General features: G+C 35.8%; 1 protein-coding gene across 2 annotated transcripts in view; it reads right to left on the reverse strand.

The window, feature by feature from the left end:
* Positions 1–15,169, reverse strand: part of LOC137390099 (filamin-A-like) — a 71,465-nt gene that overhangs the window by 15,122 nt on the left and 41,174 nt on the right. The window contains exons 19-32 of one of the 2 annotated variants that reach the window (XM_068076350.1): positions 13,911–14,084; positions 13,087–13,287; positions 12,870–12,992; positions 12,119–12,283; positions 11,412–11,544; positions 10,814–10,967; positions 10,390–10,579; positions 9,958–10,134; positions 9,744–9,808; positions 9,609–9,638; positions 8,422–8,536; positions 6,624–6,764; positions 6,158–6,286; positions 5,418–5,591 (exon numbers count right to left, since the gene is read on the reverse strand). In XM_068076350.1, the coding sequence (XP_067932451.1) occupies positions 5,418–5,591; positions 6,158–6,286; positions 6,624–6,764; positions 8,422–8,536; positions 9,609–9,638; positions 9,744–9,808; positions 9,958–10,134; positions 10,390–10,579; positions 10,814–10,967; positions 11,412–11,544; positions 12,119–12,283; positions 12,870–12,992; positions 13,087–13,287; positions 13,911–14,084 (1,971 nt within the window). Of the gene's footprint in view, positions 1–5,417; positions 5,592–5,715; positions 5,905–6,157; positions 6,287–6,623; positions 6,765–8,421; positions 8,537–9,608; positions 9,639–9,743; positions 9,809–9,957; positions 10,135–10,389; positions 10,580–10,813; positions 10,968–11,411; positions 11,545–12,118; positions 12,284–12,869; positions 12,993–13,086; positions 13,288–13,910; positions 14,085–15,169 lie in introns of both variants that reach the window. The other variant, XM_068076349.1, reaches the window with a different exon arrangement.

Here is a 15,169-nt window from a genome sequence, read left to right on the forward strand (position 1 = left end):
ACAGCTAGAATTAACGTACTCGAGGCTGGTGATGTGTGAAAATAGTAATACTGGCACAAGCTTTTAACTGAGCTTCAGAGTTTTGATAGGCTGATGAATGAGCGGTCAAAATGGATAGTCAAAGTAAACCTAGTGCAGGCCAATCCATGTATAACACAACCCTTCCTTTTGTTCAATAGCGACAAGGCGAGTTAACATTTACAGGGCCATAGATAAGGCTTACAATCAGCCAATTATTTATTCATGGGTCCCTTTCCCTCATTACTCCATAGACTGTCACAACTATGACCGTTTCGACCTAGCTATTGTATTTACCCTTTAAGTTACTGTTCAGTTAACATAACGAAACAACACAGCAGTAGAACTTCTCATAACAGGAAAAACAATATAGAATACTGTATCAACAAGAGTTAGGGACCTACTAACCAGTATCATATGCCTGTATGCCTTTGCACACCTCTGTCTGAGACGTTTAACGCTAATCAACTCAAACTACTACTCAGCTATTATCACTACTAGCCTGTGAAACCTTGTGAAGGAATAAGGCAGCTTTTGTATGTCACTCACAAGAGAGGGCAAAATAAAATTCTCTATCAAAATGTTGTTTATAGCAAATGAGCACTAGCATTTTCATTTTGCTAAGAAATATTTTATACTTATCCCAATTGTTTGAAAATCTTCGACCAGGATGTTGAGAAATTTTAACCAACCATAAAGTGAAGTGCAACATGCAAACTGGTTCTTGTAGGTCAATTAGTTCTATCTTGAAGAGAGAAATGAAACTTACCCACCAGCGCAGACGACTGGCACTGTTCATTGCAGTTATAAAGATAAGGGAGAATAAGCCTATTGAATACGCGGCAATAAAATTACCTCAGTGATATCAAAAGGGATTGTCTCAACAAGGGACCATTTCAATCCAATCACACACTGACTTTTACTAAAGAGGTCACTTAATAGAGGTTACCAAGACCTCGCTAAGAAGTCACTTAATAACACTGCCCATCACATCCTTCTTTACAGACTTAAATGTAACAGCAGAAATTTGAGGTTGTTGAATGAGCATCCTAAAAATTTAGCTCATGTTATTATAAATCAGATAGAACTTAAACCATAACTGTCACGAACAACTTTTATTGTATTTACTAGGTATATCAGACACGCTGATTCCGATTTTGTACCCAAAATAAAGATTAGTCCACTAACCTTCAAAGTCATTTAGGCTTTTTTAAAGCGTTTCAATATCCGTTTCGAAAACAACACAATCGGCATTACAAGCTCCGCCCATAAATATGTGACGAAACCTAGCTTTTTCAGAAACGGAAGTTAGGAAAGTTTAGTCCGATTTAGAATAATAGAGATGGGTGTCTTAAAACCCATTATTATCTAAATCCAGCCTGTAAAATAATTTCAGTTTTTTATGAAAGGGATATAAACTATTCAAAATTGCTCGCAGCTTGTTACATGACGTTTAAATGGGCTGGACGCCGAGAAAAACGAGCTCAAAAAGCGCGGTTTTATCACGAGCTAGCGTTGTTATCGCGCTTTTTAAATATGCAATGCTAAATAGCTCATCTACCTTTCAGAAAAGACTGATATTATTTTTAAAGCTGGATTTAGATATTAATAGATTTTAAAACACCCACATCTATTATTCTAAATCGGTCTAAACATCTCTACGTAATTTATGTTCCTAAAAAGCTAGGTTACGTCAAGTATTTATGGGCGGAGCTTGTTATGCCGATCGTGTTGTTTTCGAGACCGATATTAAAACGCTATAAAAAATCCTTTATTACTCTGAAAGTTAGTGGCCTAATCTTTATTTTGATTACAAAATAGGAATCAGCATGTCTGATTTACCTAGTAAATACGATAAAAGTTGTTCGTGGCAGTTATGGTTTAACGTTCCACTTGTAGGTAGGTTGTTCATGATAGGAAACTTGTTTAATTGGGTATGACTTCTAGAGCAGCTAGCAAGCTCTACCTGATCAAGATTACATTTACTAGCTAGACAAGGTCTAGCCAGATACTTAGGTCAGACGAGTTTGTTTATCGAACAGACAAGTCTTAATGAGCATATTCTTCTGTAAACCGTGAATACAGTTAGCTGGTAAACACTGACAGAGGGCAGATAATAACAAAGGTCACAAAATCAAGGAAGAAATACAATACTGAACACACCAACCTGACAGCAACTAAAGTCTTTCGCACACAAAACTAGCCAATCGCTTACAAACTAACGATGGGATAACACTGCAGTCTGTTGTATAAAACTAACGATGGGATAACACTGCAGTCTGTTGTATAAAAATTCTAGCCTCTCCAAAGTCCACAAGATATCCCGAGAGACTAGAATTTTAATGACAGGTGAAAATGGTGAGAGAAACAAAAGCAAGCGAAAAGCATTAGAATCAACAAGCATCGGTGGCCAGCTTTGGAAGGCTGCTGCCCAATGAGCAATACGGTCGAGAGACATTGTGGCAGCAGTAAAGGTCTTGTAAGAAATACCTACAACTACTGCAGCACTCAGTAAAAGCTCATAAAATCGGCCCACATACCTGCAGAGTTTTCTATAGGTAACAGAAGCAATAGTAGATTTACAAACAATCCACTTTTCAGTGTTGTAAAAATTAATAATACACAGTCCATATATCTAGACATTGCCAATGGCTCCATGAGAAAGCAACTTCTAATATTTTGCAAGTACATGTACATGCATGTGCTAAAACTGCGACAGCAGGATTAAGTTGAACACTGTGCTATTTTACCATTGAAAATTGAATATCTTTTATAGAGCAAGCAGTGATGTTTCACCAATGCGTATACTGTAGCTATATACTGTAGCTATATACTGTAGCTATATACTGTAGTTATATACTGTAGTTATATACTGTAGCTATATACTGTAGTTATATACTGTAGTTATATATTGTAGTTATATACTGTAGCTATATACTGTAGCTATATACTGTAGTTATATACTGTAGCTATATACTGTAGCTATATACTGTAGCTATATATTGTAGTTATATACTGTAGCTATATACTGTAGTTATATACTGTAGCTATATACTGTAGCTATATACTGTAGCTATATATTGTAGTTATATACTGTAGTTATAGACTGTAGTTATATACTGTAGCTATATACTGTAGCTATATACTGTAGTTATATACTGTATTTATATACTGTAGTTATATACTGTAGCTATATATTGTAGCTATATACTGTAGCTATATACTGTAGCTATATACTGTAGCTATATACTGTAGTTATATACTATAGCTATATACTGTAGTTATATACTGTAGTTATATACTGTAGTTATATACTGTAGTTATATACTGTAGCTATATACTGTAGCTATATACTGTAGTTATATACTGTAGTTATATACTGTAGCTATATACTGTAGTTATATACTGTAGTTATATACTGTAGCTACATACTGTAGCTATATACTGTAGCTATATATTGTAGTTATATACTGTAGCTATATATTGTAGTTATATACTGTAGTTATATACTGTAGTTATATACTGTAGCTATATACTGTAGCTATATACTGTAGCTATATATTGTAGTTATATACTGTAGTTATATACTGTAGTTATATACTGTAGTTATATACTGTAGCTATATACTGTAGCTATATACTGTAGCTATATACTGTAGCTATATACTGTAGCTATATACTGTAGCTATATACTGTAGTTATATACTGTATTTATATACTGTAGTTATATACTGTAGCTATATATTTTAGCTATATATTGTAGCTATATACTGTAGCTATATACTGTAGCTATATACTGTAGCTATATACTGTAGCTATATACTGTAGTTATATACTATAGCTATATACTGTAGTTATATACTGTAGCTATATACTGTAGCTATATACTGTAGTTATATACTGTAGCTATATACTGTAGCTATATACTGTAGCTATAAACTGTAGCTATATACTGTAGTTATATACTGTAGTTATATACTATAGCTATATACTGTAGTTATATACTGTAGTTATATACTGTAGTTATATACTGTAGCTATATACTGTAGTTATATACTGTAGCTATATACTGTAGTTATATACTGTAGCTATATACTGTAGTTATATACTGTAGCTATATACTGTAGCTATATACTGTAGTCATAGACTGTAGCTATATACTGTAGTTATATACTGTAGCTATATACTGTAGCTATATACTGTAGTTATTTACTGTAGCTATATACTGTAGCTATATACTGTAGTTATTTACTGTAGCTATATATTGTAGTTATATACTGTAGTTATATACTGTAGTCATAGACTGTAGCTATATACTGTAGTTATATACTGTAGCTATATACTGTAGCTATATACTGTAGTTATTTACTGTAGCTATATACTGTAGCTATATACTGTAGTTATTTACTGTAGCTATATATTGTAGTTATATACTGTAGTTATTTACTGTAGTTATATACTGTAGTTATATACTGTAGCTATATACTGTAGCTATATACTGTAGCTATATACTGTAGCTATATACTGTAGTTATATACTGTAGTTATATACTGTAGCTATATACTGTAGCTATATACTGTAGTTATATACTGTAGTTATATACTGTAGCTATATACTGTAGTTATATACTGTAGTTATATACTGTAGTTATATACTGTAGCTATATACTGTAGCTATATACTGTAGTTATATACTGTAGCTATATATTGTAGTTATATACTGTAGTTATATACTGTAGTTATATACTGTAGTTATATACTGTAGCTATATACTGTAGCTATATACTGTAGCTATATACTGTAGCTATATACTGTAGTTATATACTGTAGTTATATACTATAGCTATATATTGTAGTTATATTCTGTAGTTATATACTGTAGTTATATACTGTAGCTATATACTGTAGCTACATACTGTAGTTATATACTGTAGCTATATACTGTAGCTATATACTGTAGCTATATACTGTAGCTATATACTGTAGTTATATACTGTAGTTATATACTATAGCTATATATTGTAGTTATATTCTGTAGTTATATACTGTAGTTATATACTGTAGCTATATACTGTAGCTACATACTGTAGTTATATACTGTAGCTATATACTGTAGTTATATACTGTAGCTATATACTGTAGTTATATACTGTAGCTATATACTGTAGTTATATACTGTAGTTATATACTGTAGCTATATACTGTAGCTATATACTGTAGTTATATACTGTAGCTATATACTGTAGTTATATACTGTAGTTATATACTGTAGCTATATACTGTAGCTATATACTGTAGTTATATACTGTAGCTCTCTCATCTAACAGACTGAATCAGCAACTAGAGGTTCTCTATCAACACTGTACTCTATGCACATGACTCCCATCTCCCCACCACTTACCGGCAATGTAGGCAGTAAATGGACTGCCCATTATGTGCTCATCGTCAAATTTAACAACAATGTTATATAGACCGGGTTCGGTGGGCAAGTAGGTAACTGTACAAGTGCCATCATCATTGTCTTGGCAAACAATTTCAGCTTTGCTAGGGCCTTCCACAGCTAGCGACAAACCTCCTGCAAGCACAAGACCTTTCCATGCCAACACAATTGCCATGCAAAAAAACATGCCGCACCCTCTTGGCCAAACTAACTCAGCAAGCCCGAGTTGGTAACATTCATTTGACCATGCCTGCCTAACCTGCAGCATTTTGCCCAAAGACTTTGCATATGAATGGTGAACCCCGAATGGGTTGTCCAGAGTGTGTCACGGACAGCTTGTAGGTGCCTGGCACCTCAGGTTTGAAGCTAACATTTAGGGTTTTGTCACCATTGTCACAAATGTTCACTGGAGTTTTCTTTGGGCCTTCCAAGGATACCCCGATCTCGCCTGCACCATAGTATATAACAAGCTGGACTAGTCACCACACTTACCATTAATAACCACTTTGCATTGTAATCTACACAAAATTTATCTCAAAATGTAAACCACTAATGGTCCCTTCTTACATAGAATGATAAAATTCTGTAGAACATTCTAGACAATTTCTGCACAGTTCAAACTGGTAGAAGTGCATCTGCTGCTACATCAGTCTTGGCTTTTAGTTTATAATGATGCACTAGATTACCACAAAAAGTCATACCTGCTCCAGAGTTTTTAGTGTCGATAGTAAATGAGCAAGGCTCAGAAGCTACACCATAACTGAGACCAGGGCCGTATGCCGCCACAACTGGACTGTTAACTTCATCCACATAGAACTGGTATGGGCTTCCTACAAGCAAGTAAATAGGTTTGTCAACTGTGAAATATATGCTAGCACACAATGACCATAGAACTATTAAGCGATATGATTTATCAAGTAAGTTGTGATGCAATGAGTTTAACAGAATTATTAACAAAGGCAAGGGAGGTTGTCATTGCTAGCCCGTATGTACATCGAAAGATTTTCACATGAACAACAATACAAAATAATACTCCAGCCAAAGATGGAGATGAACCTGTTCAAATTGTAGTCATTGTAGATAAAAAAGACAACTCCTAAAGTATATGTTTAACGGGAAGAATCAATAGCAGTTTACTATGCACACTCAGCTAACACCGGTACAAACCTTCCAATGGCTCATCGTTGTAGTAAACGTGTAGGTTGTGGAGCCCGACCTCTGAGGGCTGATAGTTGATTGTGACCGTGCCATCACCATTGTCTTTAATTTTTACAGGACTTCGCTTGCCAGATGGTGACTCCACTTCAGCTGAATGATATACATGTATTTTAGTTAGCACGAATGTATAATTGCGATTTACAAGTGAGTTTATCCTTTTGTAAAAATCTGATTAGGTTTGATTAGTCATGGTGACTACCATTCAGATATCTTACCACTTTGGCGGTGGCAACAACCAATATGTTCAGATTGGTGTAACATTTACATCATAACTACAACCAGAGGTGAACAGCCATTTAAAATCCAAATAACTTCTGCACTGTATGTTAATTAAAACACTTATAAAAATTTAAACACATTCTTAATAAAATTGTACATAAAATTAAAACATTTCTTTTTATAAGCACATGTCACCAGCATTTTGCAAATTAAAAATAAATGTTAATAAATTTAGGAAGTTAAATTCAGACAGCTTTTAGACAAATGCAGACATTGTAACCTTAATATTAATGATGAGATTCGGAGCGGTAATAGCCAGCCTATCAACAATTTCAACAATGATCACATCCTTAAGTTAGTGAAAGTTATACAGTTGTTTTTTGAATTACCTATTTTTATAAAAATACCAAATGGTCAGAATGGTGCCTTTAGATAGAGAGATGCTGAGCAATCTTTATTGGCTACAATTACTAGCGACAGCTCCTTATTGGCTACAATTACTAGCGACAACTTCTTATTGGCTACAATTACTAGCAACAGCTACTTATTGCTTGCAATTAATAGCGACAGCTGCTTATTGGCTACAATTATTAGTGACAGCTCCTTATTGGCTACAATTACTAGCGACAGTTGCTTATTGGCTACAATTACTAGCGACAGCTCCTTATTGGCTACAATTACTGACGACAACTTCTTATTGGCTACAATTACTAGCAACAGCTCCTTATTGACTACAATTACTAGCGACAGCTCCTTATTGGCTACAATTACTAGCGACAGCTGCTTATTGGCTACAATTACTAGCGACAGCTCCTTATTGGTTACAATTACTGACGACAACTCCTTATTGGCTACAATTATTAGCGACAGCTCCTTATTGGCTACAATTACTAGCTACAGCTCTTTATTGGCTACAATTACTAGCGACAGCTTCCTGAGCAACAACCACTGCTAATATAAACAAAATACCTTACACAAATTGTCGTGAAATTTTTTGGCATTTTCACACAGACTGTGGTCCAAACACACTATAAAGTGATGTGTTAGTGTGATGAATAGTTGCATTTGTTACTACCAAAAGACACTTTTGTTTGGTGTTGACTTATGTGATCAAGTCGAAGTAACAGAACGTCTCTCAGAAGCTAACGTTACAAATAGACAATTTTGAGAAACAACAAACAAAAACAAAGAATTTTTTGTCTGTGCAACATTAACTAAAGGGACTCGGAGGCATACGCAAAATGGATTCTACCTTCTTTGTACAACCTTTCCTAGCTTATTTTCCAAACTCACTATTTTTTTTCAAAAACGCCAAAGATAATTTGTGTGAATAAAAATGAGTAACAATACAATAGTAATATAATGATAATATAACGCTAATAAGTTTACATCAGACAACAGTTCACTCTATGAACTGACATATAACAGGTTAGTAACTTGTAAGCAAGGTTAGAAACAAAGTCCAGCAAAATGTGATCTACATTTTAACAAATAACAACATAAATGTAGGACATGCTCAGTAACTCACCAAGAACATATGCAAAGATGGGGCCAACAGGAATAACAAAGTCGACTGGATGGTAGGTGTTTGTCGAAGGAGCAGAACTATAGGAATTAGCCTTTTGAAGAGGTACGATATCAGCCTGCAAAATAAGCGATCAGAACATCAAGAATAGAATATACAAATACATTTATTAAAAATGAGCATACAAATATTGAGGTAACACGTTTAATTAAAGGCACATGTGAGCATAGCATATTTAATGCGCAAGTACTACACAGCATGTTAACATATATTTTTACAAGTAGTATAAGTAACATGTGTAACGTGTGTAACGTCCACATGTGTTACATGCGTGAAGAAATGTGTTCATGTAAGAAGTCTAAGCCACATTCACCTGCTGTATCATTAAATATGATAAATTGGTTAGCAGTGCAGAGTATTAAGTAGAGCTTTTAGCGAGTTAGGAAGGGAAGAGAACAACGAAAGAGGAGACAATACCACATAAGAAGAAAATGTTCGAATTATTTTAAAATTAGACCGAGTTACAAATTATTAGAAGTATGAAAAGAATGAGAGAAGGTATGAGCAGCACTACCACCATCTTCAAAGACTTGCCAAGAAAATGAACAATAGATCTTTGTAGCGTATCATAATACGAGTCGCTTACTACAGAGTCTGTTTGATATTGAAAGAGTTTGTTTGAAGATGCTAGGAGCAACAATGGCCATAATAACATCGATAATTCATGGTGAACCCCCGCCCAATATACAGGGGGTTCTACAGTTATTTTTCAAATTCCGGCAACAAATGTTTATCGCAGCTCTTTTTATTATTTAAAAAATTCTATAGACGCAACCAGTTACTACGGTTACCAGTTACTTTTCAATGTTATATTTTCTACAAATTGTCCGAGCTAAAAATAAACAAGAGATTGCGAGCGCAGTTAATAATCAAGTGTAATACTATGCTCCATCGACATCCAACCCATGACAAGTCACTGCAAGTTCAACAGGACGCTTGTCAAGAAATGAGAATATTTTTAGATAAAAAGCTGCAGCGAAATCTTAAGCTTTTTCCTGACGCTGCATTTCTTGAAGAAAATATTCTAGAACTGCAGTGATAAAAAGACGGAGATCTATTGTCCATATTCATCAGCAACACACACCGAATTTTAAAAAGAGAAAACTGTAGATATGACAGTACTATATTACCTCATCAATCATCATTTCTTCAGGGAATGCCTAGAACATATGCAACATGCCATCGCAAATTGCTCCACAATATGAAATGGGAACAACACCAAGCAGAAGGCTTTGAGCAAAAACCAAGAAAGAACAACTACTTACCTCAACTTCATAGTCACCCTCTGGTATCGGCACTCCACCAAACTTGATACTGATTCCATAGCTGCCTGCATATCAGAGAGAAAAGCATGGCATGAAATTGAGCCGGCATGTCTCTGAGACTGGCAGAACCAGAGCACCTCTCTCTTTTCGCTTACTTTTCCTTGAAAAACCAGCTATCAACAGAACAAAAAGTTAAACGAAAAGGTTACCTTACCTGGAGTGTGCGGTGTGTAGAAAATGCTGACTTTACCATCATTATTATCAACGATGTCAATGTCGGCATCGGTGTCCTTGGGAGTTCTGATTCTGCAGGTAATGTTACCCAAGCCAGCGTCTGCAGTGTTCACTGTTATTACACACTCTTCATCGACGACTACTCTCTTCTTACCTTCTACAACACAACCATCAAGGATAGTCAAACAATGTGAATACAAAACCATGAAGAGCTGGTATGCTTACTGTCTATAGCTGATAAATTCTATGCTCTATGAGGGTTGACTTTGTTTCTGCGAAAGCTGAAAGACTTATAACACCGAAAACATCAACGTTTCCCATTGCTTACCCTGCAACGCACACTAAATCTATAGAATTTTGTTTCAAGCTGAACAAGAGGAATCCACTTATAATAACGAGATTATTAACTAACCTGTTATCTGGCATTTGCTTGCATCCCCTGTAGGTCTGGTATTCACATCAAATGGTGATCCTGGGATAGGTTCTCCTCCGTATTTGACTTTAGCGTTATAAACACCTACATCCTCTGGTGTATAGTGTACCGTGACAGTAGCATCCTTATTGTCAGTAATGGTAGGCTTGAGGTAGCGACCATCGGGTGCCTAACAGACGAACACATACATACACACATGCATCATGGTCACTGGGTGTTTGTTGGTGAAACAATTGTAAAGCTACTAATAAATAAGTTAAAGTAAAAACCTAAAGTTTGCTACAGCAACATCCTAAGTGCAGACCTAAACTAGCTTAGACTACTCATTTCTTAGGGAGTCATGTGCCCCTTGGTATAAACAAAACAAAATATGTTATAAACTTCAAATCACTAAGGCTCACACCTGAATTGCAACATCGAGGTCAGCCAGACCAGCTTTGGATGTGTCAATAGAGAATTCAGTAGGCAGACTGGCAGGAACTCCGTCCTCGATTCCTGGCCCGCTCACTTTCACCTCGGATGCATCTGATGCGGGAAGTACTGTTTGTTCAAATGGACTGCAATGACCAAAAGACAATGTAATTTTTGACCAATCTAAACTTTCATATAAAAACTATTTATTAAATCTGAATCTAAAGCATTGTACATAATTATTTACTATGATGTGCTGTTCTTCCGCCAGCTATCGCTTCAAAATCAGTTTAGGAACAATAGTTATGGAGAGGTTAGAGAAGAGATATTCATAAAAAAGAAGGCAATACACCCATTTCACAGGAAATGCTCAAGTATAAAATTACTGAAACAGCCGAGCCTCCTCACAAATCCGCTGTTTCAGTCTTTCTGAAGGAATCTCTTGCATATGAATTAACAAAAGCTTCCAGAAACAACTTCTGCTATATCACCATGCAAGACTTTGCTGTGAACCATCCAATTAGCATGCCCTCAGTAAAACATGAACTGCAATATGCTACATAAACCATGCAAAGAATGTGGCTACCAACCTGCCAGGAACATGTGCATCATCATACATAACATCAAGTCTGCAGGGAGCACCCTTCTCCTTTGGTACATATGTACATTCAAACACTCCTTCGTCAACTTCGACCAGCTCTATCGGCTCAGGCACTCCACTTCCTAAAACAATAAAAATGAGTGATTGTTGATTTGTAGATGGGATGGCAACTTCCTGTGTTGATAGGTGATACATAGCCAGTGCTCTATGTGCAAGTGCTCATATACTACTGTATTAAGATTTATAGGCTAGCTGACCAGTGCAGTGAGCAGGCTTTCTAACCAGCATAGACAGGCTATGTCGCATGATGATGAATATTTAGAACATACAACATTATAAAACATGAAAATGTCTAGACTTTTACTATAATAAGAGTTGTGACCATCCATCTATCCAAAGAAGCCACGCAAAGAGCATGAAAAAAACTGTGTCACACTTGTGTTGAACTCAGTTATCCAGCTTCGCAGTCAAGCATGCTACCAACTGTGCGACTGGATCACCTTGCTGCACCATGGAATACTTGTGCACATACTGATTACACATGAAGACCTCTTATGGCACAGAGAACCACCAGCGTACTAGTGGATATAAAATAAAACCATTTGCGTATACTTATAGTGGATATGTAAATATCGGTTCGTTGGTTAACGAAGCACTAAAACAAAGCTGACGAGTGAGAATTGATGGAAACCTTACCATCATCCAGAGTAGCCTTGAGGGGAGCTTTACCAGCCTCCTTGCAGTCGATGGTAAATGGAGCTGGCAGGGTAGCTCGCACTCCTTCAGGGTTGAGTCCTGGTCCATACATACGCACCTTAGATGGGTCGATTGCATCCTCTATGGCTGCTTTGAACGGTGAGCCTAAAATGAAGGACTCGTTAAAGACGAACTCACACAAAGTTTTTTGTAGATTTTATCAGAAAGTATTGGAATCTTTCTTGATGTTCAATGTTGTCTGACAGCCAGGATGTTTCAAGATTAAAATTGACAAAACTTGATGGCGGTTAAAACGCTCAGGTTAGGTGAGAGTGCAATTTCGATGTCTATAAATGTATAGAGCCGGACAAAATAGAGACGCATAACGTTGCAACTTGACCGCAAGAGCCGATATCAACTATAGCGATGATAACAACAAACGGCGTCAATTTGCTTTTTTTCTGAGCATTTCTGCCGCAATCAAGTTTTGTCAACTTTAACCTTGAAACATACTGGCAGTCAGATAAATTCAAACATCAAAAATAATCACAAATAATAGAAAAATACAGATACTTTTTGATAAAATTTACTAAAATTTTGTGTAAATACATCTTTAAAGGAGCATACATGCAGCAAGCAACTCATCTATCAATGAAAGTTAAAGACATTTTAGTGGAGTACATAAATGGAAAAAGATATTGGAGGCAAGACCATAGTTTATTCATGTCTAAGGTAGACAAAGTTGACATACCTGGAATATTTTGTCCATCAAACTTGACGGTGATGTCATAATCACCAGGCTTGGTAGGTGTGTAATCCACAGAGCACGTCCCATCGTGGTTATCAACACAGTTTACCTGCGCTTTGCTTGGTCCTGCAAAAATAGTTAGTCATATGGGCTATATCATACTAAAATACAAGTACATTGCACAACTATGAGTTGCAGGAAAGGTGAGCCCAGCGCCTACCTTCTACAGCAAGAGCAAGACCACCTTGTCCAGCACCCTTAGTCTCGATGGTAAATTCTTGTGGTTCATGGGTAACACCTTTCTCCAAACCAGGTCCATAGGCTTTCACTCTGCTGGGGTCATTGCCAGGAACTACCTCAACCTGAAGTGGGGAGCCAGGAATCGGCAGACCTTCGTATGTTATATCGATCTCGTGAGGACCTGCGAACCAGCCCCGAGATATGATCATAAGCATACCACAAAAACCTTTCTATATGAGAATTTCTATTATGTTCTGTAATTCTTCGACAAAGCTAGATCTTGATTAAAAAATGTTTAATTCATATAGAATGACAGTGTAAGAAAGAGTACCTAGTTTATAGCTAGCTGCCTTCAGTGGCACCAAAATGCTTACAGAATGATGTCGGTGAACAGGTGGCATCATATTGTCAGATCGTTTTATACACTGGTTAATGGCGACTTCCACCAAAGTGAAGTACATTTCATTAGTGTGCTTTAATTATTGTTACATTATTATTATATTAATTACTAGTATATATTATTATATTAATTACTATTATATTATTGTACTAATTACTATTATATTAATTACTATATTATTATATTAGTTACTATTATATTAATTACTATATTATTATATTAATTACTATATTATTATATTAATTACTATTATATTATTATAGTAATTACTATTATATTATTATATTAATTACCATTATATTATTATACTAATTACTATTATATTGCCTGCATTGGTTTTGAATTGAGAGCTTTTATTTTTTTAACTAGCCAACTAAGCCTGACAATATGTGTAACAGATTTACCTTCTTGATAAGGAGCATATGCCACACGATAGGTACCATCTCCATTGTTAGTAACTTTCGTATCATTCTTTGCCCCAGATGGGCTAGTGACTACAGCTCTCACTTTGCCCTCACCATCAGGGGTTACAGAGCTAGCATCAATGAGGAAATCCGTGGATGAGTCAATAAATACATCTGAAAAAAAAGCAAATATAATTTTAGTAAAATATAAACCTGCCCTAAAGTAAACAAGTGTAACACAGAGATGCATCTAAACAGAATTAGGTTAGCATAAATAAGTAAAAGTCATTAGTCACCAAAGTTACCCAATCTTGTTAAAAAATGAGCCAAACTTTCTCTTGATTAAATTGCAAATTATGTTAGTTCAAAGAAGACATGACTAAATCTGAATATGAGCTTAGGCTTTCTACTCTAAAATGGGCAATGATAGTATTTTACACAATATTCTAACAGATATACTCTTCTGTAATTCTATAATTCTATCACTCAGCAACGTTTAATGAACAACTCTAGATTTAAACATGCTTTATATGCAGATCATGAGACATGCATCAACATATAAAACAGCACGGCAGAACGCATATAAAATATGAATCAATTCGCTAGTACACGAGACTTGCCAGAATGCCAACCCATTCCTAGATTAACATAAATGACAATATTTCTACAAACATGCAAAATGAGCAGTCACCAATACAATGAGGCGCCAAGTACATATCGTACAAAAATGCTTGATTTCAGGTGAAATAATTTTATATAGTTATATATACAGTGAAACATGGATAACTCGCCCTCGGATATAGCGAACACATGGTTAACTCGAATGGATTTGCTCAGTCCGTTCCCACGCAATGATAAATGGCTCTATATAACTCGAATTCAACACAGTTAATTCGAACTGTTTTTTGCCCAACGGCTACCGAAACGGTTGCTATCGCTTTAGAAAATCACTTTATTTCAAGCCATAGAGGTAAACCTCAACTTTTCGTAATTCATAAGCGTCATTATTACCTCCATCGGCAAAATATTTTGTCAACGACTTTTCTAAAGGTTTGGTGAAATTTGGTTTATACTGCTATACGATGAATAGCACGGGCTAACCGGGTCACGCGCGCAAGGATTTTCGCCACGAACAGACAAAACAAAAACAGCATGTTGTTTTTGTTTTGTATTTGCGTGGCGAAAATCCTTGAGTGCGTGACCCGGCTAGCCCGTGATGAATAGTTTTCCGACGTTGATTCCGTGTTGAATCAACGTCG

The sequence above is a fragment of the Watersipora subatra genome, chromosome 3 (assembly GCF_963576615.1).
Source record: "Watersipora subatra chromosome 3, tzWatSuba1.1, whole genome shotgun sequence".
NCBI lineage: Eukaryota > Metazoa > Bryozoa > Gymnolaemata > Cheilostomatida > Watersiporidae > Watersipora > Watersipora subatra.